At 37.6% G+C, this 25957-nt stretch overlaps 1 protein-coding gene across 2 annotated transcripts in view; it reads right to left on the bottom strand.

Moving 5' to 3' along the window:
- The window catches only part of LOC127657046 (unconventional myosin-VI-like), a 102935-nt gene that overhangs the window by 56068 nt on the left and 20910 nt on the right, over positions 1 to 25957 (bottom strand). For both annotated transcript variants that reach the window (XM_052145683.1, XM_052145684.1), the window contains exons 2-12: positions 24353 to 24494; positions 19276 to 19345; positions 19100 to 19173; positions 16202 to 16331; positions 15945 to 16050; positions 12329 to 12384; positions 12122 to 12219; positions 11845 to 12009; positions 9584 to 9664; positions 6175 to 6355; positions 3866 to 4010 (exon numbers count right to left, since the gene is read on the bottom strand). In XM_052145683.1, the coding sequence (XP_052001643.1) occupies positions 3866 to 4010; positions 6175 to 6355; positions 9584 to 9664; positions 11845 to 12009; positions 12122 to 12219; positions 12329 to 12384; positions 15945 to 16050; positions 16202 to 16331; positions 19100 to 19173; positions 19276 to 19345; positions 24353 to 24469 (1223 nt within the window). In that variant the 5' untranslated portion in view covers positions 24470 to 24494. The remainder of the gene's footprint in view (positions 1 to 3865; positions 4011 to 6174; positions 6356 to 9583; positions 9665 to 11844; positions 12010 to 12121; positions 12220 to 12328; positions 12385 to 15944; positions 16051 to 16201; positions 16332 to 19099; positions 19174 to 19275; positions 19346 to 24352; positions 24495 to 25957) is intronic.

The following is a 25957-nucleotide window of genomic DNA, read 5'->3' as shown; positions in this document are numbered from 1 at the left end:
CAGCCCAAAAGGGAAGTTACATTTTTCATGAAGTAAAATTATGTAATTTATGGATACACACACAAACACGTGTACTCAATTCCATATTGCAACATGTTACCTATTAATTTTTGCATATTTGTTTGTTTTTGAGTAGTCAATGGGCAATATAAGCATTTTATTTTATTGAAAAACTTTGTTTTTGAAAATAGTAAATTATTCGTTTGTGGTATGGCTCTTTAGAAAAAATGCATCAACCAAAAATTTTAAAATTGTCTCCTTAGTGAAAAAAGGTTCCCAACCCCTGCTCTAGAGAGATGTCTTTGAGTGTTTTGATATGTTTCAGGAGATGTGCGCTTCAGTGCAGGAGGATACTGTACAGTATGCATGTGAGCGTCTCGTTTCATCGTGCTTGGGACTATGTATGCACGTTTATTTCTTTCGGCTCATATCAGCATGGTTTGCTTGTGAGGAAATGTTATTGAAGGATAGGGCAGTTGAAAACACATGGACCTGATCACAAAACCATAATTAAACAGTTTCATTCATGAATATTTAATTTCTCATGACTAGGGATTTCCCTATACTAGTATCATAATTGAGTCTGATAACCGCGCTTATGTACTCATACTCTTTCTCGTAAAAATGCTCCGATACCAAAAAAACGATACCATCTGATGAACGAATGTCATTATGTAAACATTCAGCACAAACAAAAATCACGTTATGTCCTAGTGAGATTATTTTACCGCAAAAGCTGCAATTTAATTATAGATATATAGTTTGCATGAGCAGCGCACTGCAAATGTGAGCAATTGTGAATGTGTTGAGACAGTGTGGTCCCGACGCTGGCTGCACGTCCCTTTAAAGCTTGTCCTTGACTCATACAGGGCCGTCATAAGCATTGAGCGCTCTGTTTGTTGCAGATGACAGTGAAAAGAGTGCAAATTCACTTTGTAGCACGAGGCACATACAGAGGACATATTTATTTATTTAAATAGCATCCTTTTGTGGCTTAATAATCATTTTAAAATGTATTTAAACATAAGTGGGCTATTTCAAAGTCTGTTAAAAGTACCATACTTCCTGCTGCCAAGAGGTGGGGCTATGATCGTGACCCATAATAGCCATGTGATTAGCCCTCATAACCAAACATACAGCTGATTTTTCATCAAAATCAAACAATGCATAAAGAAGATGTAAGATGTAAGGCACTTCCTGTTTCCCATTTTTCACCATAAATATATTGCTTTGTGATGGTGGCACCGTTCAGAATATCAAAAATCTGTTCGCAATTTAGCATCTACAATGTCCTGGCATGATATTGCACAAATTTGGTGCCAGTCACATGAAATCGCTAGGGGGACTATTTAAAAGTTCAGAGCTTGCGAATTTCAGAAAATCCAAAATGTCCGACTAATGCCCCCCCACCTTATAAGTAATTTATATTTAAGAAATATGTTATGTAGCACTTTATATGACAAAAAAAAATAACATAACCAATGTATTTTAGATTGTGTTTACATTTTGATTGTTTTACTTCCAATTGATTAAAGTTTTAATGAATGTATTTATTTAAACACCATTTTGATGATACAATTTAAATAAAGTGTTGATATGCAGTTCAGAAAAAGAAAACAGGTATCAGACTCTGTATCAGCAAGTACCAAAAAACAGTATCAGTACTGGGATTGGTGGTGGTGTAGTGGGCTAAAGCACATAACAGGTAATCAGAAGGTCGCTGGTTCGATCCCCACAGCCACTACCATTGTGTGCTTCAGCAAAGCACTTAACTCCAGGTTGCTCCGGGGGAATTGCCCCTGTAATAAGTTTGGATAAAAGCGTCTGCCAAATGCATAAATGTAAATGTAAATGTACTCGTACGCTGTCTCAAACAAATGTGTAAACCCTGAAATTTTGTTTATAATATTAGGAGCATTATAAGCTTGTCATTCTCTTCCTACTGAGTTTCAAAGAGATTGAATAGTTTAGATTGAAGTTTGAAGGAGGCCAAAACCGAGCGTTTCAAACAAAGGGTCAAAGATAGGGTAGAAAATGATCATATATGACTGTTTTGGGGCAAAAAAAACTTTACTAGCAATATCAGTGGATCTAAGGGAAGGTAATAAAAGTATTTTAAAAATTGCATTTCATGACCCCTTCAAGGTCCTGTATTATTAATATTATAGTTAAATATTAATCATGCAATTAAATGTTAAAGTACTTTAGGGAACTGATAAATTTAAGTGTAAAACTTGAATGTGAAGTAAGTTAAACTTTCTTGGAAAAAATATTCTGTAGTGGGTTCTTTGATTAATGTACAAAAGCAAAAAAAAAAGAAAACAGCACTTGAAGTCACGGTGAAGCTTGTAGGGTTAGAAGTGTAGCAGCCCTGCAATATTACATGAAAATACAAATAAATCTCTGAGATGCTCCTATTAAAGCAAAGCAGCACATAGACTCAGTTATACTAGCAAGACACAACAGCTACCCATAATCCTCCAAAGACAATGGATTCCACCGACCACCCAAGAACTACACTCCAGAACTAAATGATAATGCTTTCTTGCTCTCTCGACAGCAGCATCCTGCTGTGGGAATACCTAATGTGTGACTCTTATTGCCTGTTCAGTTAATAAAAGCTGGACCTGGCCCTCAATAATCTCTACAAACTTGAGCCTACAAGATCGCTTTTCATTAACTTGCTTTTACGCTATTAGTGTATTCCCTCTGTTGCATGCACGCCAAGAGGCTGCCAGCACTATTTCAGAAGCTTCCTTCCAAATGTCACTTGCTTTTCGCATTGAACTTTTTTTATCACAATCCCACTCTGAAATTAAGTTCTGTCATGCACAAGCTGGTGCCCTCTCCGGTGTTTAACATGTGTGCATTACGAGAGTGACTGTAGCCTTGCTTGAATATAGTCCCCATCATTTTCCATAAAATGCATATAGCATATGTACGTGGTATTGCATCTGTTCAGTCAAATGAGGTGGGCAATGAAACCTCCTGCGACTCATCATACCTAAAAGACCCCAGGCCACTCCCTCAGACAAACATACATTATTCATGCAGTGTAAACACTCCCAGTCCAGCATCTGTGCTCAGTTAAATATTAATCCGCTGAGCACTGCCCTATCATACAGACGGCACAGAATATAAAACCCCACCTGGGAGACGCAGAACAGAGCATCCAATTCAATCAAGGCAATCAAGTTTTTCCAATTCCACTCCCCCTCGACAATTTTAAAGCACACAGTGGTCATAGTAATTGGACTGTAGGTTTATGTGCCTTGCGGTGAAAAGCTGGTGTAAGAACAGCTTTTGTTTCACAAAGTTTCAAACTGGAGTCTTGTCTCTGGACACAGACTGTTAGGAAATGTAGTGGACCGGTGTGGAAAAAGCTGCTGGTGCTGTAAAGGGACAGACAGGAGTCTAAGGACGGCCTCATCTCTTAATAAAAATACGTCTGTTTAGCTACAGAAGAAAACTTTCAATGGCAACTAGACTATTACGGCCCCTCAGCCAATTTAGTCTGTGCCAAATTTGATTATGCTGACCATATCTCTAATGGAAAAGCTGCGCTTAGCTATTTTCGGCTCGCCTTTCATCTGTGAATGAGCAATCGGAGGATTCATTTAGCAGTTATGCGGATGAGGTGAAATTATGAAATGTAATATGAGAAGACGTTTCGCGTGATGGGGAGATTGAGACGTGAGTGTGGAAAATACCAAGCAGTAACATCATGGGATTTGGAGTTGCTGTCAGCTCAGGGGACCAAGATAAATTATCACCATTTAGATGCAAACAGACAAATAAAACAAAGAAGGCCACACTCAGGTCAGAGGCTGAGCAGACACTTGGGTATATGTGTGAGGTCACTTACTTTATGACTGTGCCTTTGGCGCCCCCTGCAGTGGTGAGCATGACCCTGGTGGTGAGGCTGACTCTCAAGTCATCCTGGTCCAGGCCCAACAGCTCAGCACAGTATTCCAGAGTCTCACTGGACTGTTTCTTCAGAATGCAGCCACCTGACACCAGATGCAAATCTTAGTACAGTCTTTACCGATCACTGAGTCTTAAAGGAATAGTTCACCCAAAAATGACATTTCTCTCATCATTTACTCAAACTTATGTTTTCTCAAACTCGTATGACTTTCTTTCTTCCGCAGGACACAAACAAATGTATTTTAATGTATACATGTTGTGTTTGTCCATACAATGTAAGTGAATTGAAGCTCCAAAAAGCACATAAAGGTGGCATAAATGTAATCCATAAGACTACAGTGGTTTAATCCATGTCTTCTGAAGACAGACTAAAATGTAACTTCTTTTTCACTATAAATCTTGACATCAGCAGTCTCCTTGGCAATCGTACTGTCGTTTTAAACTCAATTACACTTTATAGCACCATTTTACACTCAGTGTACACTAGGAAGTGTAATCAAGCTTGAAATCATGATCATGCCTACAGACTGCAATAGCAAGATGTTCAGTGGAAAAGAAGTTACATTTTGATCTGTTCTCACCCAAAATCGACTTGATCGCTTCTGAAGATATGGATTGAACCACTGTATTTTTTCTTTGTAGGATTACTTTTATGCTGCCTTCATGTGCTTTTTGGAGCTTCAAATTTTGTTCACCATTCACTTGCATTATATGGAACTACAGAGCAAAAAAAAAATTCTAAAAATCTTCTTGATCATCTTGGAGTAAGTAAACGATGAGACGATGAGAGAATTTTCATTTTTTGAGTGAACTATTCCTTTAAGGTCACTGTTTATGTCTTATGCCAGGTTTAAAACAGCACAGGATTCATAATGTTTTAATATACTGCAGAGGTTTTCTGCAAGTTTTGAGATTTTTGGGACCTACTTTCTTGATGATAAAATAAACCCAAATACATGTTGTTGTCTGTGTTGTCTAAGAGCTGGAAGAATCTATAATTGAAAAACATATATTGATCGACCACTATTCTAAATATTTGGAGGATGTCTATTGGCTAGTGATAGACTGATATATCTGCCATGCAGATAAATTGGCAAATATGAGATTATCGGCATTGGCTAATTTATGTGCCCAGTTAGCCAACAAAACAAAAAATGTCATTCACGTAACAGTAATAATATCTGCCAACAGATTTGTCAATTGTTTTAAAGTTTTGTAAATTTTCAGAAAATATTATGTAAAATAAGTATTAATTTAAATAGTTCTTAAATTTTATTTGCTATTGTTTTATGTACGTATATATAGGCTTTTCTGTCATTGGCCAACCAGCTCTCTGTATATCAGTATTCGCACAGCCATTGAAAAATCCTTTTTGGTAGACCACTACTTTAGGCCCTGACCTTTTCCCTTGTTGACGAAATTAAATCTCAGACTCTTTCATACATATTTGCTCACTCATAATAGTCTTCAGGTCTTCTATAATACTTTTATAACACTATACTCCATGCTTTCCAGTTGAAAGGCACCTCAGGACAGCAGCTCTATTGTGAGCGAGAAAATGGAGCAGGCCAGTGCAGTAAAAGGTGTTATACCTTCTTCAGAACAGGAAAACAAATCCTGATGCATGTTTGGCAACACTAGAAAGAGCCTCCTCACCCCTCAGCAGCTCTCTAATGAGCTCTTTTGAGATGTGGGAGAGATGGGTGTGGTGTGAGCGTGTGTCATCTGATTGAAGTCTTGAAGTATGTCCCAAATGCATGCTTTATTACACATGCACCCTCATGAACTTGCTGTCTAGTGCCCAATCGGTCTGCACTCGCTTACATAACCAAAGTCTGGACCACAGGGCTTAAGGTGCCATTTGGGACAGGGCCTAACAGATCTCTCAGAGTAATACAGTGTCCAAACAAAGCATAGCATGATAAAGCAAAAACTGATATCTCTTGAGTTTTGTCATAATCAGCTGTGACCGCCACAAGCAACGCACTACAAGAGAAATGATATTGGTCCAAAACAACGTTCCACATAACTGTATATTAAACAAAAAACGTTATGATTGGCTGTGATGATCACTTCACGCAGCGTTTTTGCTTTCAGTGATGAAAGTAGAAATACTTCAAGTTTGAAACTTTTCGTGTAGTGCACTTGTCAGAAAATGTGTTTAGCATATATTGGATGAACTCTCTAATCTTGAACTGAATACATCAGAAGGCAAAAAATGGATAAGAGATTATTAATGAATGCTACCAGAGGTGCTTCCTGTCTCCTCAAAGTCGATATTGCCGAGATGAAGGACTCCAGCCACCACTCTGAAGAGATTGAGCTTCTCTGTGTCATCCAGCCCGATTTTCTTCATGGCCATCACCATCCTGTTGAAGTCTCCCAGGTCATCCAGCAAAGGGTCTTTCAGAGCCCCCGCTTTCCCATGCTACGGACACAACAGACTGTCAGGACACAAGGTTCCAGCATCTATAACATCCACACATGTCACACACACGCAAATGCCTAAGCTAAAAAAATAGTGTCTAGGCAACACAGCAGCAGTATTCAGAGATTAGAGCTGTATACTGGAGACTGTATATAGATTCAGATCTCTGATTAAAGGAAGGAGGTATATGAACCAATTCAAACCACACCAGAGGGTTAGAGCGTGTCAGCACATCAGATTTATAAAAAAAACTCTATTTATCCCTGTCTATTTATCAATATACAATTTTTATCTATACCGATAGTGTATTTTGCTGATACCGATAACGAAGTTGGTGGAATAACCGAGGCAATTAATTGGTTGATAGTTTTTTAAATCGATACATAGAATGTTGCAATATTTTAGATATAGAGATCAGAGAACAAAAAGAATCAAATCTCAGATGTAGTTTACTTTTCAACCAAAATCCCAATAAAAATCTTAGACAAAAGAATATTGGGTGTGCAATGTGGGACATTTAAAAATAAACAAGCCTGAAACACACCAGGGACTCTTATTTTGAAATGACAGAGACTTGGCTCCATTACAATGCTCTATATTTAATATTTACCAAATTACGCTTTTTATAGACTATATATTCTTCTTATTATTATTATTCACAATATGGAGATATGATGTATGTGCTGATGAGGGATGTTTCCATACAGTTGCATTTTTCTATGCCTGCCTCATTTTAAAAAACGTAATTATGGAGGATAAAATCATAGATTATAGCATAGATTATTGCTGACAACCGATAGTTCCACAAAGTAATTATCAGCACAGATAATTGTGCTCACAAATGGTCTGCGGGTTTGTTGTCGGTCCAATATAATCAATGACCCAATCCTCTTTGCAAAGCCTACATAACATTGGGACCGATTCACAGAAAAATCTGCACTAAAATGTGTCAATCAAACTTTTAAGGTCAGACTGAAATGATCAGGGACCTTGTTAAAATTAACTTGCTTCATACAGCCACAAACAGCACAAGTTTTGGCAAATGTCCCCACATTTTACTCTAATAGTCAGTTCTCCTGGTATTTTGGAAGAATAGTATCCATCATCCTTCATCGTTATTACCTCATGTAACATTTCTGAACACTGAAATGGCATCGTTGATTTGATTGACGCAGCTTGGTTTCTATAAATTGTCTTTTCACTGGGGAGAAAGTTTTCATAACTGAAAGTTACAGAATGTTTTCATACTACATTGAAATCTTTTATTTCAAGATATCATAGAAAGGATAGATTTATCATGATGTGACCTGAAGTCACTCACTGATGTGTTGACACAGCAGATCTCGACACTCTGAGCAACGCTGGAAATTAGCTTTATAGCTGTTTAAAACCCACAACAACAACAAGCCCCCTTTTTCAAAAAAAGCCCCATGCACTTCAGATTACAGACCCAAGCACACCCTCAAGATAAATCTCATGCATTAAAATCTAGAAAGCCAAAGAATGTAAAGCATGAAAAGCATTTAGAACAGAGGCCAACTGGTAAAACATCACCTTATTATCCTGAATTTAAAAAAAGATCAAGTAGGGTAAAGAGACACAATATTTGATTAGAAAAACACTACTGATATAAACATTAGAGGTATAAGTAAAGCAAGTGAAGAAAGGTCTTTGTTGATTAAGAATGAAAAATCAATTCCAAAAGTATCAAATATCCTAATGCAATCCCAAACACATTGTAAGATTCATGTATTTAAGAATAACAAAAGTCACAACTGTGAATTTGGGCTAAGAAAATAATCTCAGATCATCACAAAATGTTGCAAAACATAAAGTGTTAAGCAAATGAACCAATGCCCTGGGAGAAACAGCAGCTAATGAATATCTTATCACCTCCAATGGGATTCAACACGATCAGGATTTATAATAATGGCCCTTGATAACAATAACATCAATTGCTGGGCTCGGTCTCTAAGGAAGGCTGTGTGCAAGCACAACATAACAATGCTGGAATTTATTACACTTTACATAATTCATCAAAGACCTGAACTAATTTCTGAAGGTAGCTAATTCTATTTGAGGCAAAAATATGATCCTGCAACATCAGAGATTTTGAGTGCGGTCAAGGGATGCTCAGTCAACGTGTACTGTAGTCTTAATTCTAGGGGCGGACTTGATTATACATTAGTTAATCATATGAAAATAACCATGAGAACTTTTTGCTGTATTTGTGTTTCATGTGAAAATACAACTATCTTGGCACTGTTTATTACTTCAATTTAGCCACATGTTTATCACCACATTAGCAATGTCAAAAGTGGGACACAAAAAGTCACGTGTTGTTTGACTAACAGAAGGATGCTTTCTATATGTGCACTTATGTCCGTGTGTCTACTATGTTGTTAACAGTGTTGGGTAAAATTGGTAATCCACTACAAATAACTAAATAATTTTAATCAAATTACATCACTGGAAAAGTAACCACATTACTAATTACTTTTAAGTTACTTTCTAAAACACTTTTCCGCTCAACAAATTCAAAATAATGTCTATATTTCTTCCTTGTTCATCATTGCACACAAGTCATACCCTCAGCACCTCACTTTCCTTCTTCACAATGATGTTATGGGGCCATAATTAATGTATTACATAAATAATATTTCAGAAATAAGCATAACCATATAATGTACTTAAAAGTAATTAAATTAATAGAAAGTCAGTAAGTGTAATCTGATTACAAGACATAAAAATGTTATGCATTACACTGCTTTTTACAAAGTAATTAGATTACAGTAAATAGTAATTGGACTACACCCAACACTGGTTGTTAATATTAATCAAACAAAATATTGACAAGAATGTAGAAAACCACTCAATGCTCTTGGCTGGATGACTTTAACAGATAACATTTATTACCAGTCATTTAAACAGTTGTATTTTACATATGATTACTTTAAAAAAAAAAATGGGAATGTTTCTTGAATGTTTAATACTGCTGTTAAACACTTGAAAAACTTCCGGCACTGTCTACCTAATTGTATTTTGGTATTTATGTTTGTTTATATTTTTCTATTACTTTACATAATTTGTTCTTGTTTTATCAATGTTGGCTTGCTAATGTTCACATAAGAATTCAGTGGTATATGAATCGTTTCCCTTATATTTGTATAGACTACATTGTAAAGCAGAAATTCATCCATAGGCTCTTAAACAGGTGACTCTACATACCTCAGCACTTTTCCTGTTTTGCATGATCTGTTTATCCGAGTCCTTGTTTGCAAAGTATCGTGTGCAGCCTCCATTCAAATACTGAGTGAATGACAAATACACAATGAGGGAAGTAATCCTAGGAACAAAGCCACTGCATATTTACACTGATTAGAAATAAAAAATGCCAGCCTGGGCACTGATTCAAAGATAATTATTTAAACAGTGTGGAAATGTAAAAGACAAATGGCATATTGACAAAACAATAACATGTGTCAGTGAATCTGTGTCAGTTTGAGCAGAGCAAAAACACACATTATAAATCAACGTTAAGCAAATATGCCATCTAGTGGTGCATCAAACTTTTCATGTTATTTTATGTGTATAAAAAGGTCCCATCAAGAATGGGTTCCTCTCTTCTCAAGTTCTCGCGCATGCGCATTCTTTTATGATGCTTTCACCTGTGATTTTTACACTCACATTTCAGCGTATGAAAAACTTCAATTATATCAATAATATTACATTTTTATTATCCCGGAGTGACTGTTTGCACTAGGTGTAAATCCCTGCCACACAGTGTGGCTGTTTGCACTGAAATAGTCTGGTGGAAGCAAAGAAATTAAAGACAAACTGCTTCTTGCCAATCCATTGGCTTAATGTGATACAACAGTGTGGATGTGGTTTTTCCATGTGGATAATCTGGATTATAATCCAACTTCTGACCCAGTTTTCCCCATCCTGTTTCCTGTCTTAACTCTTAATATGTTTCTTTAATACTACTTATAATAGGAGCCCGGGTAGCTCACCGAGAATTGATGCTGACTAACACCCATGGAGTCGCGAGTTCGAATCCAGAGCGTGCTGAGTGACTCCAGCCAGGTCTCCTAAGCAACCAAATTGGCCAGTTGCTAGAGAGGGTAGTGTCACAAGAGGTAATCTCCTCGTGGTCATGATTAATGGTTCTCGCTCTTAATGGGGAGTGTGGTAAGTTGTGCGTGGATCGTGGAGAGTAGCATGAGCCTCCACATGCTGTGAGTCTCTGCAGTGTCATGCACGACGAGCCACGTGATAAAATGCATGGATTGACTGTCTCAGAAGCTGAGGCAACTGAGACTTGTCCTCCGCTACCCGTATTGAGGTGAGCAACTGCACCACCACGAGGACCTACTAAGTAGTGGGAATTGGGCATTCCAAATTGAGAGAAATTGTTGACTTTCTGATTTTCTCGCAGTGATTTGGTCATGATGAAGGCCAGAGAGTTGAGAGAAAGGTTTGATACGGGTAAAATTGACCATGGTTTTACTAAAGTAATATTGTAGTAACCATGTTTTTTGGCAGAAGTCATAGTTTTAATGCAATTAACCATAATTCATTAGGGGTGCAAAAGAAGAGGTTGCTATTTACACTTATTATTACCTTATAATTATTATTAAGAAATCCTGTTGTCTTCTTGAAATCTCATATAGCATCCCGTGTTCATCTTATTAAGGCTCATATTACTTTAAATCTTAGATTCGGTAACTATGACTTCATTATTTGACATTAATAGTAATTTATGAACTAAAAGGTGTTTGTGTTGAAAACAAAAAACTAGCTGCAGTTGAATTGCAAAAAAAATGCAAACAAATGGACATACTTCCACTGAGGGGGGGATGCGATCTTTGTTTATTAAAAGATAAAGTAACATTCGAGCAGATTAGAACCAAGGACCATTTATACAAGGAGCAAATTTGTTATCACTAGACCACCCAATCAGACTCTTAATAACTGAGCTCATTGATATACTTCTTCAGTGACAAACTAAATCTCATGACTGAAGGTAGCACAAATTGAGCAGAAGTTATTACATTTATTATGTGAAATATTTATTTATTAGAGCTTGAATTGATCATCAAATCTGACTGTTCATCGAAACAGACAATTTAAAATAAACTTTTAAGAGTGCTCCTCGTTGCTGTGCGACTTCAAATTAACGCTGTGTAAGAATCTCGTGTGATTGACGAGAGAAGATCCCTTCTAGACACAACCCATAAACAAGGTCTTAAAATGAGCTGACCTAAACTAACAAAGGTCCTATGCAATGTCATTTCGGTTGAAGCTTTTTGCAATTGTGTGCTTTGCTATGTAAAACCACAGTCACGGTTGTTAGATGGCTTTCATTGCACCGAGAAGGACAGAGAGCCAAGGCTAAGGGATTTGATTTCCAACTTTCTTCAAAATATTTGAGATTATTTCCTGCTTCTTAATATGCTGAATAGTTTGCTGACACACAGGACACTGACCCGGAAATTGTCCGGAGAGTTGAGATGAAGCATATTCCTGATATCCTCTGATGCCCCTGCACAGAGCCTGTAAAATATATGATAGTTTCGCTCTTCCAGGCTCTGCATGCAAATCCGAGACTTCTCCAACAGGTAGTGTGAGACAAATCCACCCACCACTGTATTCTAAATACACAATAAGCACAACGTTCCAAAATGAGACAGAGGGCAGTAACTAAATAATGTGTTGCATGACCTAAATGTCAGTTGACTTTAAACGAAGTGACAGAAAGTTTACCTTCTCATTAAAGTGAATTTCTACAAATTTTCCAAAACGGCTGCTGTTGTTGTTCCTGACTGTTTTTGCATTTCCAAAAGCCTCAAGTAGGGGATTGGCTGCAGGGAAGAGACATCACATTTTAAAACGTTGATTTTGCATCATATGCAAAACCAAGTACTACTATGTACAGCTGGCTCCAAATGTCTTTGGACAGTTTAGTCTTACCTTCAACAATCCTCTCATCTATGTCCTGACCTGTGCCATAAGATGTGGTTAAATACCTGAAATTAATCAAATACAGAATTAAACAGAGAAGAATTCACAGTGAATGAGTAATGGAACATACTGCATTTCAAACTTGCCACAAAGACTTATCCAAGCTAAGCTTCTATTAATTCCTTCTGCGCAAGATTAACATACTGGTCAAGTGCCAAATGTGAGTAAAAGTGGCTTTGGAGACTAAATGAAACATAGTTAATGCCAGTTGGGACTCTAAATTTACAAACGGCAACATTAAATGGTTTAAGTTGAATTTGAATAGTCTGAACCACCCTGATGTGATTTAAACTAAAGACATACAAACATTCTACTAAAGAAAACATTGGTTGTACATCTTATTACAACTTTAACCTTTGTGGACAATTTACCATTAGAGGTATATCTAGGACCCTAAAATACATTTTTCTCCAGAATCCCACATGGCAACACACATGTGGAATAACACTCACAATAAGACACCATTATGAAAATATGATAAAAAAAAAGAATCCTTTGTTTTTAATAAATCCTGAGTTTCGCTGACATATGGGACCTGGCTGTGAATGACATGTTGTTGTTTACCACTAATACACAATGGGAAAACAGCTAAACAATCCTATTGTTATAGGGGCAAAATACCTTTATTATTAACAAATAATGCAAAATACAGTTTCATGACCATTGTGTCATATTTGGTTTGTCCTGCTGGTTTGTGAAAAAAGTTCATTTTGACTCTTTAGGCACATTAAAACATTAATTGAAATTTAAAGGTGTCATGTCATGAGAAATGTGTGTGTATGTATATGTATATATATATTTTTTTTTTACGTAAGTGGTCTTAATCCCAAATTCAATAAAAGCATTTCGTGAAACCAAGCTGCAAAAACGCCTCGTTCTCAACTTCTTCAACTACGTCAATAGGGGGCACATTAATTCATGACTGCCTCTACAGCAATAACATTAATGCCTACTTTACATCATCGTACCCTTGGCCCTGCCCACTGGTGCTCAGTTCGTACTCAGAGAGAGAGAGAGAGAGCAGGACAGACAGGCCTAGTGTGGCCTAACTATTCCTGAACACCATAGGAGACCCATCTGGACTATTTAGAATTATTTTTGTATTAAACATGCACTAGACAGATGTCTTTGACCGTTGCCATGTACAGTTGAAGTCAGAAGTTTACATACACTTGGGTTGAAATCATTAAAACTAATTTTTGTAACCACACGCAAGTAACGAGTAACTTTTCCAACAATTGCTTACAGACAGATTGTTTCACTTTAAATTGACTATATAAAAATTCCAGTGGGTCAGATGTTTACATACATTATGTTAACTGTGCCATTAAGCAGCTTGGAAAATTCTAGAAAATTATGTCAAGCCTTTAGGCAATTAACCAATTAGCTTCTGATAGGCTTATTGGTTAATTTGAGTCAATTGGAGGTGTACCTGTGGATGTATTTTAAGGCTTACCTTCAAACTCAGTGCCTCTTTGCTTGACATCATGGGAAAATAAAAACAAATTAGCTAAGACCTCAGAAAGAAAATTGTGAACCTCCACAAGTCTGGTTCATCCTTGGGAGCAATTTCCAAAGGCCTGAAGGTACCAGGTTCATCTGTACAAACAATAGTATGCACATATAAACACCCTGGGACCACACAGCCATCATACCGCTCAGAAAGGAGACGCATTCTGTCTCCTAGAGATGAACGTAATTTGGTTCGAAAAGTGCAAATCAATCCCAGAACACCAGCAAAGGACCTTGTCTATCTGTTTCCTCCAGCATCTTTACAAGTATCTATATCCACAGTAAAATGAATCCTATATTCACATAACACAAAAGGCTGCTCAGCAAGAAAGAAGCCACTGCTCCAAAACTGCCATAAAAAAGCAAGACTACAGTTTGCAAGAACACATGGGGACAAAGACTTTACTTTTTGGAGAAATGTTCTCTGGTCTGATGAAACAAACTGTTTGGCCATAATGGACATTGTTATGTTTGGAGGAAAAAGGGTGAGGATTGCAAGCCGAAGAACACCATCCCAACCGTGAAGCATGGGGGTGGCAGCATCATGTTGTGGGGGTGCTTTGCTGCATGAGGGACTGGTGCACTTCACAAAATAGATGACATCATGAGGAAGGAAGATTATGTGTATATATATATATATTAAAGCAACATCTCAAGACAACAGCCAGGAAGTTAAAGCTCAGTCACAAATGGGTCTTCCAAATGGACAAAGACCCCAAGCACACCTCCAAAGTTGTGGCAACATGGCTTAAGGACAACAAAGTCAAGGTATTGGAGTGGCCATCACAAAGCCCTGACCTCAATCTGATAGAAAATTTGAGGGAAGAACTGAAAAAGCATGTGTGAGCAAGGAGGCCTACAAACCTGACTCAGTTGCACCAGTTCTGTCTGGAAGAATGGGCCAAAATTCCAGAAACTTATTGCGAGAAGCTTGTGGAAGACTACCCAAAACGTTTGACCCAAATTAAACTACCAAATTATAACAAAGTGTATGTAAACTTCTGACCCACTGGGAATGTGATGAAAGAAAGAAATCATACTCTCTACTATTATTCTGACATTTCACATTCTTAAAATAAACTAGTGATCCTAACTGACCTAACGACAGGGAATGTTTTCTACGATTAAATGTCAGGAATTGTGAAAAACTGAGTTTAAATGTATTTGGCTGTGTATGTAAACTTCTGACTCCAACTGTATCTCAAACCACTTTTAAAAGACACAGTGTTAAGTTACAACTCTGAAAAGGAGACACAATTCTCTGTCATTCAGCTTCTACTTCTTGCGGTTTTGAGCACAAACGCATCCTTGACACGTTATCTCGCCCTTCTGTGATATTTGTAATTTTTGGTGTATGTAAAAATGCACTAGATGGACGTCTTTGATCATTATGATGCGTTTCTGCCGATGTGTGCCTCAGAGCAGGATGATACTAGAAACTGGATGTGTGTGAGACTAGTTCACAGTGGGATTTGGACTATGTATGTGCGTCATGTGGATGTGTCTTCAGCATATTTCAGCGTGGATTGTATGTTTTATTTGGCTCATATCAGTGTGGATTGTAGGTGAACCAGTCATAATATGATTCAAGCTTTGCAAAGGAACTGTTATTGAAGGATGGGGCAGTTAAAAACACTTGGACCCCATCACAAAACCGCAAGTAAACAGTTTAATTCATGAATATTTTAAATGGCATATTTGGATGCAATGTGTTGGATGCGTGTTATGTGTAAACCCTGAAATTTAGTTTTATAATGTTGTGGCGCTTGTTCATTCTCTTCCGATTGAGTTTCAAATATGGCTGTATTTGAGGGGCTGCATGATGTTAGCCAATCATAACAGTAGCCGTTTACGTTGAAGTATTATGGAGGCGCTTAGGCCAAAATGGATTGTTTCAGACTGAAATGCAGAGACAGGGTGTATATTATCAAATATTACTAAATTATGACTGTTTTTGTGCGCAAAAAAAACATTCCTAACATTATCAGTGGACCTCAGAGAAGAGAATAAATTGGAAAAAGAGTATGTATTAATTGAATGAAGATTATCAGACCTGAGAACAAACTTTGTGTTTTCTGTTTTTCCAGCACCAGATTCTCCAGACACAATGATGGACTGACTCATCTTCAGAACCTTCATGTCTCTGTAGGCTTTATCCGCTGAGAGACAGAAAGACAGAGAGAGAAAGACAGGGGTGTTGTCGAAATTCTACAGTCTGTCAACAAGGAGGCTACAAAATTGAAATCCTTAGAGAAAGACTTTCCACTTAGAACTTTAACTATAAGTGTTCTGCCGTAAAGATGTTCTCACCGATAGCGAAGACATGAGGAGGCAGTGTCCCCAAAGAGCGTCCGTGATAGCTCTTGATGGACTCTGGAGTGTAGAGTTTAGGGATGTCGAAATACGGGTTCACGGCAATCAGGATGTTGGCCACAAATGTCTAAAACAAAGAGATGATAAAACTATTAAAATATTTGTGTTTTGGTACATGAGTTTGTATGACTAATGCATTGAGCTGCCACCTGTCCCATAAATTTGGGATCATCCCGTATTAAATGATGACATGATTCGTCCCGTATCAAATCAATAAGGGATGCGATTAGTCCCCTTTTTAAGCTGGTCTGATGTCATCACTACGAAATCATTCAAGATCATTAATTTAACCTTGATATTCATTGGAAATTTTACCTGCGGTGGTAAGGGACCATCTGAAAAGTCATCACGTTGTGCTTAAATATGCTAAAATAAGTCCCTTAGCACACCTGTTTAGTGTCTGGTAATGGAACATTCCCAACCTCAACCACCCCCCATAGGTCAAAAATACTAGCGAGAGTGTCCCATATTTTACAATTTCAAAAGTGGCAACCCTACTTATGCACCTTTGTATAAATATTGGAACACTTTTTGTTATCTTTTCACATTAAAGTGTGATAGGAGAAAGTACTTGCAAAATCTGTAATTATTTCCTCGCAGTCATGTCATTCCAAACTCATTCTGTTATTTATTTCCATGGAACACAAAAGTAAACATTTTCTTTTTCCATAGAGCAACAGTTCACAGTGACCAGTTCCATATTTACTTTGAGAACTAAAGCATATGAGAAATTTCCTCACATAAAGCTATCGTGTGGCTTCAGAAGACTTGGAATGTAGCGCAGAAGCCATATGGTCTGCTTTAATGGTGCTTTCTGTCATGTTTTAAAGACCGGTCACTATGAACTGTCATTTTAAGGAAAAGAAGAAAAATAAGTTTTGAAAAGAACTCAAATTCATTGAAAAATTCTTATCTATGGAGAGAAAAAAAATTTGGGTTTGAAGTGACATGAGGGTGAGAAAATAATGACAGAATTTACATTATTGGGTGAACTATTCCATCTGTATAGTTGAAAATTACCCAAATCACCTTTAGGTCTGTCTAAACATAGATCTTTATTTGATAACATCTGCACTAGACATTATAAGACAGAGGTGACACTGAAGTAAACACTTTTTGTAAACAAACCAGTGCAACTCTACACCCCACTCTCATCTCTCGACCACCGCTGATAAATGCATCACTCTTTTAGGTTTTCTGTGTTGCATGGAGAAGCGCGACCTCATAGGACCTAATTAAGTGCATTGGGCAACTCGATAGCGTCTGGGCAGGATTAGCTGTGTCATCTGAGACATGCAGTCACACTAGGGCAGGGCCCGGGCACTCTCCTGACAGGCGCTGTGCTGTTGAGCATGCACTGACAGCAGGACCGCCAACTTTTAGATGGGAGGCTAATAAGGGTCACTGGAGCACAACAATAAAATGCCCATCAACTCTGTACCTGCAAACATGCCTGCCAATAAGATCTGGGGGGTTTGTGTGAATCCGGAAGCCTAGTGCTGCCCTGATGTGACTGTTAAACACAACGGTTATTTTAATGAATCATGCATTTGTTTAAGATGTAATGGTCCAAAACTATTAAAATTAGTATTTCAATCCTATTAGATCTAGGGTTTTGATTAATAACAAAAATCTTGTACACCTACTTATTTATGAGGATATTTAATCAGCCAATCATGTGGCAGCAGTGCAATGCATCAAATCAGGTCAGCTTCAGTTATTGTTCACATCAACCATCAGAATGGGGAAAAATTTTGATCTCAGTGATTTAGACTGTGGCATGATTGTTAGTGCCAGATGGGCTGGTTTGAGTATTTCTATAACTGCTGATCTCCTGGGATTTTCATGCATTTTCTCTAGAGTCTACTCATACAAAAAATATCCAGTGAGCAGCAGTTCTGCGGACGGAAACACCTTGTTGATGAGAGAGGTCAACAGAGAATGGCCAGACTGGTTCAAGCACTCAGAAAGGTTTCGATAACTCAGATAACACATCTGTACAATTTTAGTTAGCAGAATAGCATCTCAGAATGCACAACACGTCGAACCTTAAGGCAGATTAGCTACAACAGCAGAAGACCACGTCCTGCACTTTATTAGGACCATAGTGTTCCTAATAAAGAGCTCAGTGAGTGTATATTTAAAAATATCCTGACTTGCAAAGTATGAATTTAGTAGCGGTTTTTTTTCAGGATTGGCGAGAACCTTTTTAGTGCTAAAGACAAAAGCTTCTCTCATAGTGCTAATGAACACACAACAGATGTCTACATTTGCACTGAAAAGCAACTCAACTGCATGCTTTCAGAAGACTTGTAATAGGATGCATGAGCTGCATGGACTTCTTTTATGGCACCATAGAAGATGAACCAAAACATTGATAAAAATGTTTTCCTTTTAGGTTTTCCACATAAAAACATACACATTAAAAGGCCCAGTCAGGAGGCAAATGTGTTCAAACACAATTCATAATGCTACGCAAGTACACTCCATTTTGGCAATAGCGTAAACTGTCTTATACAGTTTTAACTACTGTCATGGCGAAACAACAGTTTGAGGAGAATCTCAAAATATAAAATCAGTAAACATGTTTCTATCTATCTACCTGAATAACACATCTGGTTTAATGGCACAAACATTTAAAAGGTAACTCTATGGCCCCCTTGAGTGCTGAGGTTTATTAGTCACAAATTAATTTATATTAAGAATTATAGTAATGCGTACTTACACAGAGTTCATTTCTGGTTGTAGAACAAAAGGGCTCATAAGTGATTAATTTAAAAATAAAAGATAAAACAGAAGAAAAAGGAAGTAATAAGTAAAAGTAATTTTACTTACATAGATCAAATCTTTGCTGTAACGGATACGAATGTTGTTCAGAAGTGTGGCCTCATTCAAATACATAAGAGAACCTGGAAGCATCAATAACAAGCATATCATAACAAGCCCACCCAAAAAAATGATATATGTGATACCAAAGGCTGATGCACCCAAAATAAAAGTTGTACACTTACAGTTGTCTTCCATGTGTTTGTTCACATCGTCCTCAGCAGGAAAGACTTGATTGATGGGAGCCAGGAAGGTCTGCAAAAGACAAAATGAGCATCATCAACTTCTGGCCAAATGAAAAACCTAGCCTGCAAATAACTGCTTAAGTCCATGTTGACACATATTACCATTTATTCATATTGTTTAATAAAGCATATAACTTTTACAACCACACAGAGGAGTATAAAATATTAATGGGCTAAAAAACAAGTAGATGATGGCAGCCATTTGTTCTCTCGTTCCAGACACTGTCTGGTTACTTTAGGCGAGGTGTAAAAGCCATAAACACTCAAGGTCTTCGATTATTACAACATGACTGACACAGAAGAGCGATGCTAAGTCAACCATGATGGACTGTGTCTAATGGTGGCCGAAATGGCTGAGCAGAAACAGTCAAGTCATGTTAATGTGAAAGGTGAGAACATAAGCTGTGAAATAAATTGCATGGCGCATTATAAGACACCCAATACTACCGATTATAGTGGCACGTTATTCATAGAGAAAGGAGACAGGCTGACCTTTTGCTGGAAAACCCATCACAACCCAATTGACATTCCTGTTTTACATTATTCAATTCCCTCACTATTATGCAAGACATTTACATAACTCACAAGAACCCACAGAAAAGTTACAGAATATTACAACCCCAATTCTGAAAAAGTTGTGGACCGTATGAAAAATGCTAATAAATAAAACTTAGTGATTTGTAAATTAAAATCATCCTTTGCTACATAGAAAGCTCTACAACTACCCATTATATGATGTTTTACCTGGCGAATTACATTTTTTTTATTTATTTTTTTTTATTTTTTTTAATTCAGATGATTGCAACACGCTCCAAAAAAGTTGTGACAGTCGAGTGTTTACCACTGTGAAACATCACCATTTATTCTACTAACACTTATTCAGCATTTGGGCACAGAAGACATAAGTTTGTTAAGTTTAGAAAGTGGAATTTTCCACCATTCATCCATTATGTAGATTATTCTTTACATTATTCATCCATTACTCGAAAAGTATGCACAATTGTACAAGGTCTTCGTTGCTATATGGTGTGCTTCATAATGCACCACACATTCTCAATTAGAGATGGTCAGGACTGCAGGCGGGCCAGTCTAGCACCCACACTCAGCTCACACAGCCATGCACTTGCAATCCGGGCAGTATGTGGTTTTAAGTTGTCCTTCTGGAAAATGCAGGGACGTCCCTGGAAAGACTGTGCTGAATGACAGCACTGTATATTTTGCTCCAAAATTTGTACATATCTGTCTGCATTCAAGGTGCCCTCACAGATGTGTGAGTTACCCATGCCATGGACACTGACACACCCTGGCCCATACAGATACTGGCTTTTGGACCTGATGCTAATAACAGCTTGGAAGGTCCTTTTTCTCTTTGGCCCGGATAACACAACGGCTGTGTTTTTTAAAAACGTTTTTAAATGTGGCAAGCAAAACTTGCGTGTCGAGCGTCTTTAAAGGAAACGACCCGATGTTACATCTTAAATGCAGTTATATTTAATGCGTTATAGCTTTATTAAAGTTAAAATTATATGGAAGCAGATCTTGAAAATAACTACAAACTCTGGAACCGGCATTTGAGCGATCTGAGGGGGAGAGCCTGAAACTGCATCCGGCTTATGCACACTGTCGCGGGGAGGCTCATCCCTCGAGCCCACGATTGCTGCAGGTAGATTATAACGTATTGGCTTGTGACTTATTGAATCATAATATATGTGTCACTAGGGCTGGGTATCGAGTTCGATACATTTCAGGCACCGACCAAATTGCCTATAAACAATCGAGTATAGAAAAATATCTTGTCGTTCGGTACCAAATTTCGATACCTAAGAGGTTAATCTCGTCAACGTCAGTGATAAGCATGTAGCATGCTAGATGTGACAAATCTAAAAGTGCCGGTGATTGGCTGTGTTTAGGGATCAAGGAAAAACACTAGTTTACGCCGGTTACGCCGGTTACGCCCAGAAACGCGGCTCACACGTGAGGCTGTAGTGTGTTTGCGTCCCAACCCCCCTAGAAGTAAAAGATGTGGGAAAGATCAAAAGTGTGGCTACATTTCACCAGGCTTGATGCCAACAGCACACAATGCAATATTTGCGACAAGATAATTGCTGGCAAGTTCGGCAACATGACAAATCTGATGAAGCACTTGACAGCGCAAGTAATAAAGCGGAAAGTTGCTCCGTCTTCGGCTTCAGATCTGCACGCGTGTGCAGAAAATAACTTGCGTGTGTGTTCAGATCTGCGCGCGTGTGGGACCTGTCATGACTCGTGGTTTTGTTATTTCTGCTTGTGACTTGTTAATTTGTGTGCACAATATATATATATATAAATATATATATAATTTTTTCGTAAACTGTGGGGAGAAAAGTCATACCAAGGATTTCACTACATGTCGCAATATGTATGGTTATGTATGTGACCAATAAAACTTGAAACTTGACACTTGAAATTGCCCCTGTCTCAATTTTTGGAGCATGTTGCCATCATCTGATTTGCATTTTGATTACTGCAAATAAAAAAACACAAACATTCACAAGGTAAAACATCATATTATGTCTAGTTGTGGTGCTTTCAATATAAAAAAATTTGAATATAATTTACAAATTACTCCTTTTTGTTTTTATTAGCATTTTTCATACTGTTTAAACTTTTTCAAAATTGAGGTTGTACAAACCTCAAGGACATAAAACACATACAACCATCAATATGCTGTATAGTGGCCCTAAAAGTATTTGGACCCTTAAACTACACACCGCATAGATAACAAACCTAGATGCATCTGCAAACAAATTATGCAATACATTTTTAAATACATTTTAACCAAAAGGTCTCATGGTCCTTTAAGTCAATGTATAAAGTAAATTCCTTTCAAATTCTAGCAGAATAACCACAGGTGTATTTCATCACATTACCTATGGACTAGAGGTAGACCGATATACCGGTTTTACTGATTAATCGATGCCGATAGTTGCCGATTGAGCTATCGTTATCTGCAAAAAAAAACTATGACGATAGTTGCCAATAAAAACATTTTCTTCCACTGTTCTAGCTGGCAATCGAGGGGTCTACAGTTAGAGCAACTTGGTGATACAGTAAAACATAATCACAGACTGAGCATTTTCATCCATATTTTTATCCTCACTTCAATGCAAATTTGATTATTTTGATTAGTTAATCAAGTGTTCTAAATTAAAGGGCATGTAAAGAAAAATGTGACTAAACAGAAATGCTCCCCATCAACACATATAAAAATAATAAAAACCTCATCTGGTGAAATATATATATATATATATATATATATATATATATATATATATATATATATATATATATATATATATACATACAAAGCTTAATTTAGTAAATAGTTAAATATAGAGCATTGTAATGGAGCCATGTCTCCGTCATTTTAAAATAAGAGTCCCGATATAATTGTATTTGGGGCTTGTTCATTGTACGGCATTATTCTCCAAATCGTAATTTTTTCTAGTTATTATTGGGATTTGGTTGCACAATACATAAGGAGAGGCTAAGAAAGTTTTTGTTCTTTAAATCGATTTTAAAAACTAACCAAATAATCGGCCACTATCGGCCATCTTCCCCACCTTAGTTATCGGTATCAGCAAAATCCACTGTTGTTTGACCTCTACTATGGAGATGTTTCAATTAGGTTAACAGGAAAGTGTCCAAACGATAGTAATATAGTATATCTATTGTTGTACTATTTAAGATCTTTAAAACCTTGTACCTAACTTGCTTTGATATTACATTTTGTTAACTGGTTTAAGTTTCCAAACGCTTTTTGGAGCCACTGTATATATTAAAGTGTAAATTCCTTACACACTATCACTGTTTTTAACAGACACCTTCTGTTCCCCGAGAACGCGGCGGGGCGTTCCGTCTGCCAGGGGCTGGAGGTCTGCCTCCGATCTGCCTAGAGAGGCGCGGCTGTCATCCATTAGAGGGTGGAGGAGTGGCCGAGGAACAAGCTACAGCAAGTACGTTTTTTTTTTTTCATCTCTCTCTCTCTCTCTCTCTGACTGCCGCTCCGCATTAGCCTTTTCCCTTATCAGGCTAATTAAGCCTCCAAGAGGGATAAAGGCCGACTGCGGAGGATAGTGCAGGAGAGAGAGATCGTTTACGGACATGTCCGTCATGTGTGTGTTTGTATCTTTTGTTTCAGTTCATTATTAAAATATTATTTACATTGACAAGCCGGTTCTCGCATCCTCCTTTCCATTGAACTGCTTTACATATGGTTTGTCAGGCTGTTTGTTTTTTCTTTTCTTCTGAGGACATTTAAAAAAATTGCCTCCATAAAAGCTGTCCACACACAAACACATACACAGAGATGCTGCCTCTAAGGGAGTATGTTAATAGTTGTGGCACAGGTGGATTTTTTCTCTATTGAACCTGCCCCGACTGTAATGTGAGCAGCACACCTGCAACAGGTAGCATTTATTACTTATTCAAAGCTCCTGCAAGTGACACCCTTATACAGCACAGCACTATTCTACATATACGTTTTCACATTTTACATGTAGCTCAGATACCTGGAGGCCTTTTTAACACATCATGAAGTCAATCAAGCATGCAATGTGAAGAAATGACAGTCACCACAAACACCTACAAACAGTGGTCACATGATCTGCTGCATATGGATGGTTAAGACATCATGGGTGCTTAGCAACAAAGCTGTTGCTTTATTAAAAGTTTCCCCTCACTTGAACACTAATCAATGTCCACCACCTATTTACTCACCCTCGCATTGTTCCAAATCTGTATAACTTTCTTTCATCTGTGGAACACGGTCAGAATTCACTTTCATTGCATCTTTTTTTCGAAACAATGAAAGTAAATGGTGGCTGAGGCTAACAATCAGCCTAACATCTCTTTTTGTATACTACGAAAGTTAGAATGTCATACAGGTCTGGAACGAAATGAGAGTAAGTAAATGATGACAAAACTTGACCAAAACTTCATGGGATGTGTTTCAATGGCAGTACTGTTGACAACTTACCTTTCCTTGCTGATTGAGAGGTTCTATGGTGAGTGTGTCTGCACCAATGTCCACTATTATGCCCAGCTGGAACCCATCGGTTGGGTGGGGCGCCCACACAGGCTTCCCATCCTCCATTGCACCCCACTGCTACACTGCAGCTCTAAAGGACACACACACACACACACACACACAAAGGGTTAAGGGTAAAAACTGGGAAATGGCTTACAGTATGCAAAGCTTGCCCAACAGAAAAGCAATTACTGTGTTTTGTTTGACACACCCCATCTGACTGTACACAAAATGGCTTTTTCAATTGCAGAAAATGGTGGCCAACAAGGCCATCTCTTTAAATAAAAGTAAAACAACTCAAATTGGTGCATTTGATACTTAAAAGTTGGGATGTAAGCTGTACAATCGAACACTGTATCTAGATTTTTGGTGCTTGTGGGTGATTGACAAGAAATTGCTATTTGGTTGTGTACTGGCCCAAGTCATAAGAGCACAACTCCAAGTTTCTATTACATTCTAGGATCATAGAAAGCATGCACATCCATGATTTCAATCCAGGTGCACAACCAAAAAATATACATCCATAAAAACTAACAAACATGGCGGATGACGGTGCTGCATCCCAAGGACCTGCATTCTCTGCTTTCAAGTTTAAGAACTTACACTTACAAATACAATTTGTATTGTCACATAGGTTTATTGGTAGAATGCTGTGATGATGATTAGCTTGTGTTTACCTTGTAGGGTCAGATAAGGAAACTGAATGCCTCATCCAATGACTCGCTTTTCACCGGCAAGAGAAATGCAGCTCTTAAAGGATTTGAGTAAGAAGCGATCATTGCCAGCTTATGTTCCTCAGCATTTTCCTTTTATACTTACTGTAGTGACTGTGGTTTTGTAGCAGATGTGTTCTAAATACACACTAGACATAATCCGGTATGCTTTAGCTGCCTGAGTGTGGTTTAGCAGCTTTAGCTCTACTGAACCAAATGCATTAAAAACAGGACGTCTGACATCCCCGACCAGAGTTTTGGCAGAGGTGTGTCCCTCAAGCATCCCTTGAGCTAAACTTGAGCATTCCACGAGCGGCTCACTGCGAAAATAAAGACAATAGGCACGCAATACGGGTGTCCAAGCTAACATAACAGTTGGCAATCCAAAAATGTTTATATAATGAATAGGGAAGTTGAGCAGAAAATAAATTAAAATCTATTCTAGCTGTTTTTATTATAATTTTTTATATATATTTTCATACTTCAAATTTAAGTAATCCACTTAATAATAGTAAAATATTTTATGCTCAAGCTATATGGCCTTTGTTTATCTTTAGGGAATTTCCATGAAATTCATTCCCTGATATTGATGTTATTGTCAGTAAATTTATTGATTAATTGCCCTTTTGTGTTTTGTGTTCATAAGAACCTTCATCCATGAAAATAGTCTGCATGAGAAGGTTACACTGGCATGGGTAAAAATAGAAATGGGAGAACCTCAAACAGAAATATAAAGTAAGTGAATATGTAGTTGCTTGTCATTTTCTGTATTGTCATAGATACTACTACACAGCCACAAGACAAAAAATTATTGTAATTAAATTAAATTTAATTAATACAC

Source organism: Xyrauchen texanus, chromosome 16 (assembly GCF_025860055.1).
Source record: "Xyrauchen texanus isolate HMW12.3.18 chromosome 16, RBS_HiC_50CHRs, whole genome shotgun sequence".
In the NCBI taxonomy this organism is placed as follows: Eukaryota; Metazoa; Chordata; class Actinopteri; order Cypriniformes; family Catostomidae; genus Xyrauchen; species Xyrauchen texanus.
This window is presented reverse-complemented; position numbering and strand designations above follow the sequence as displayed.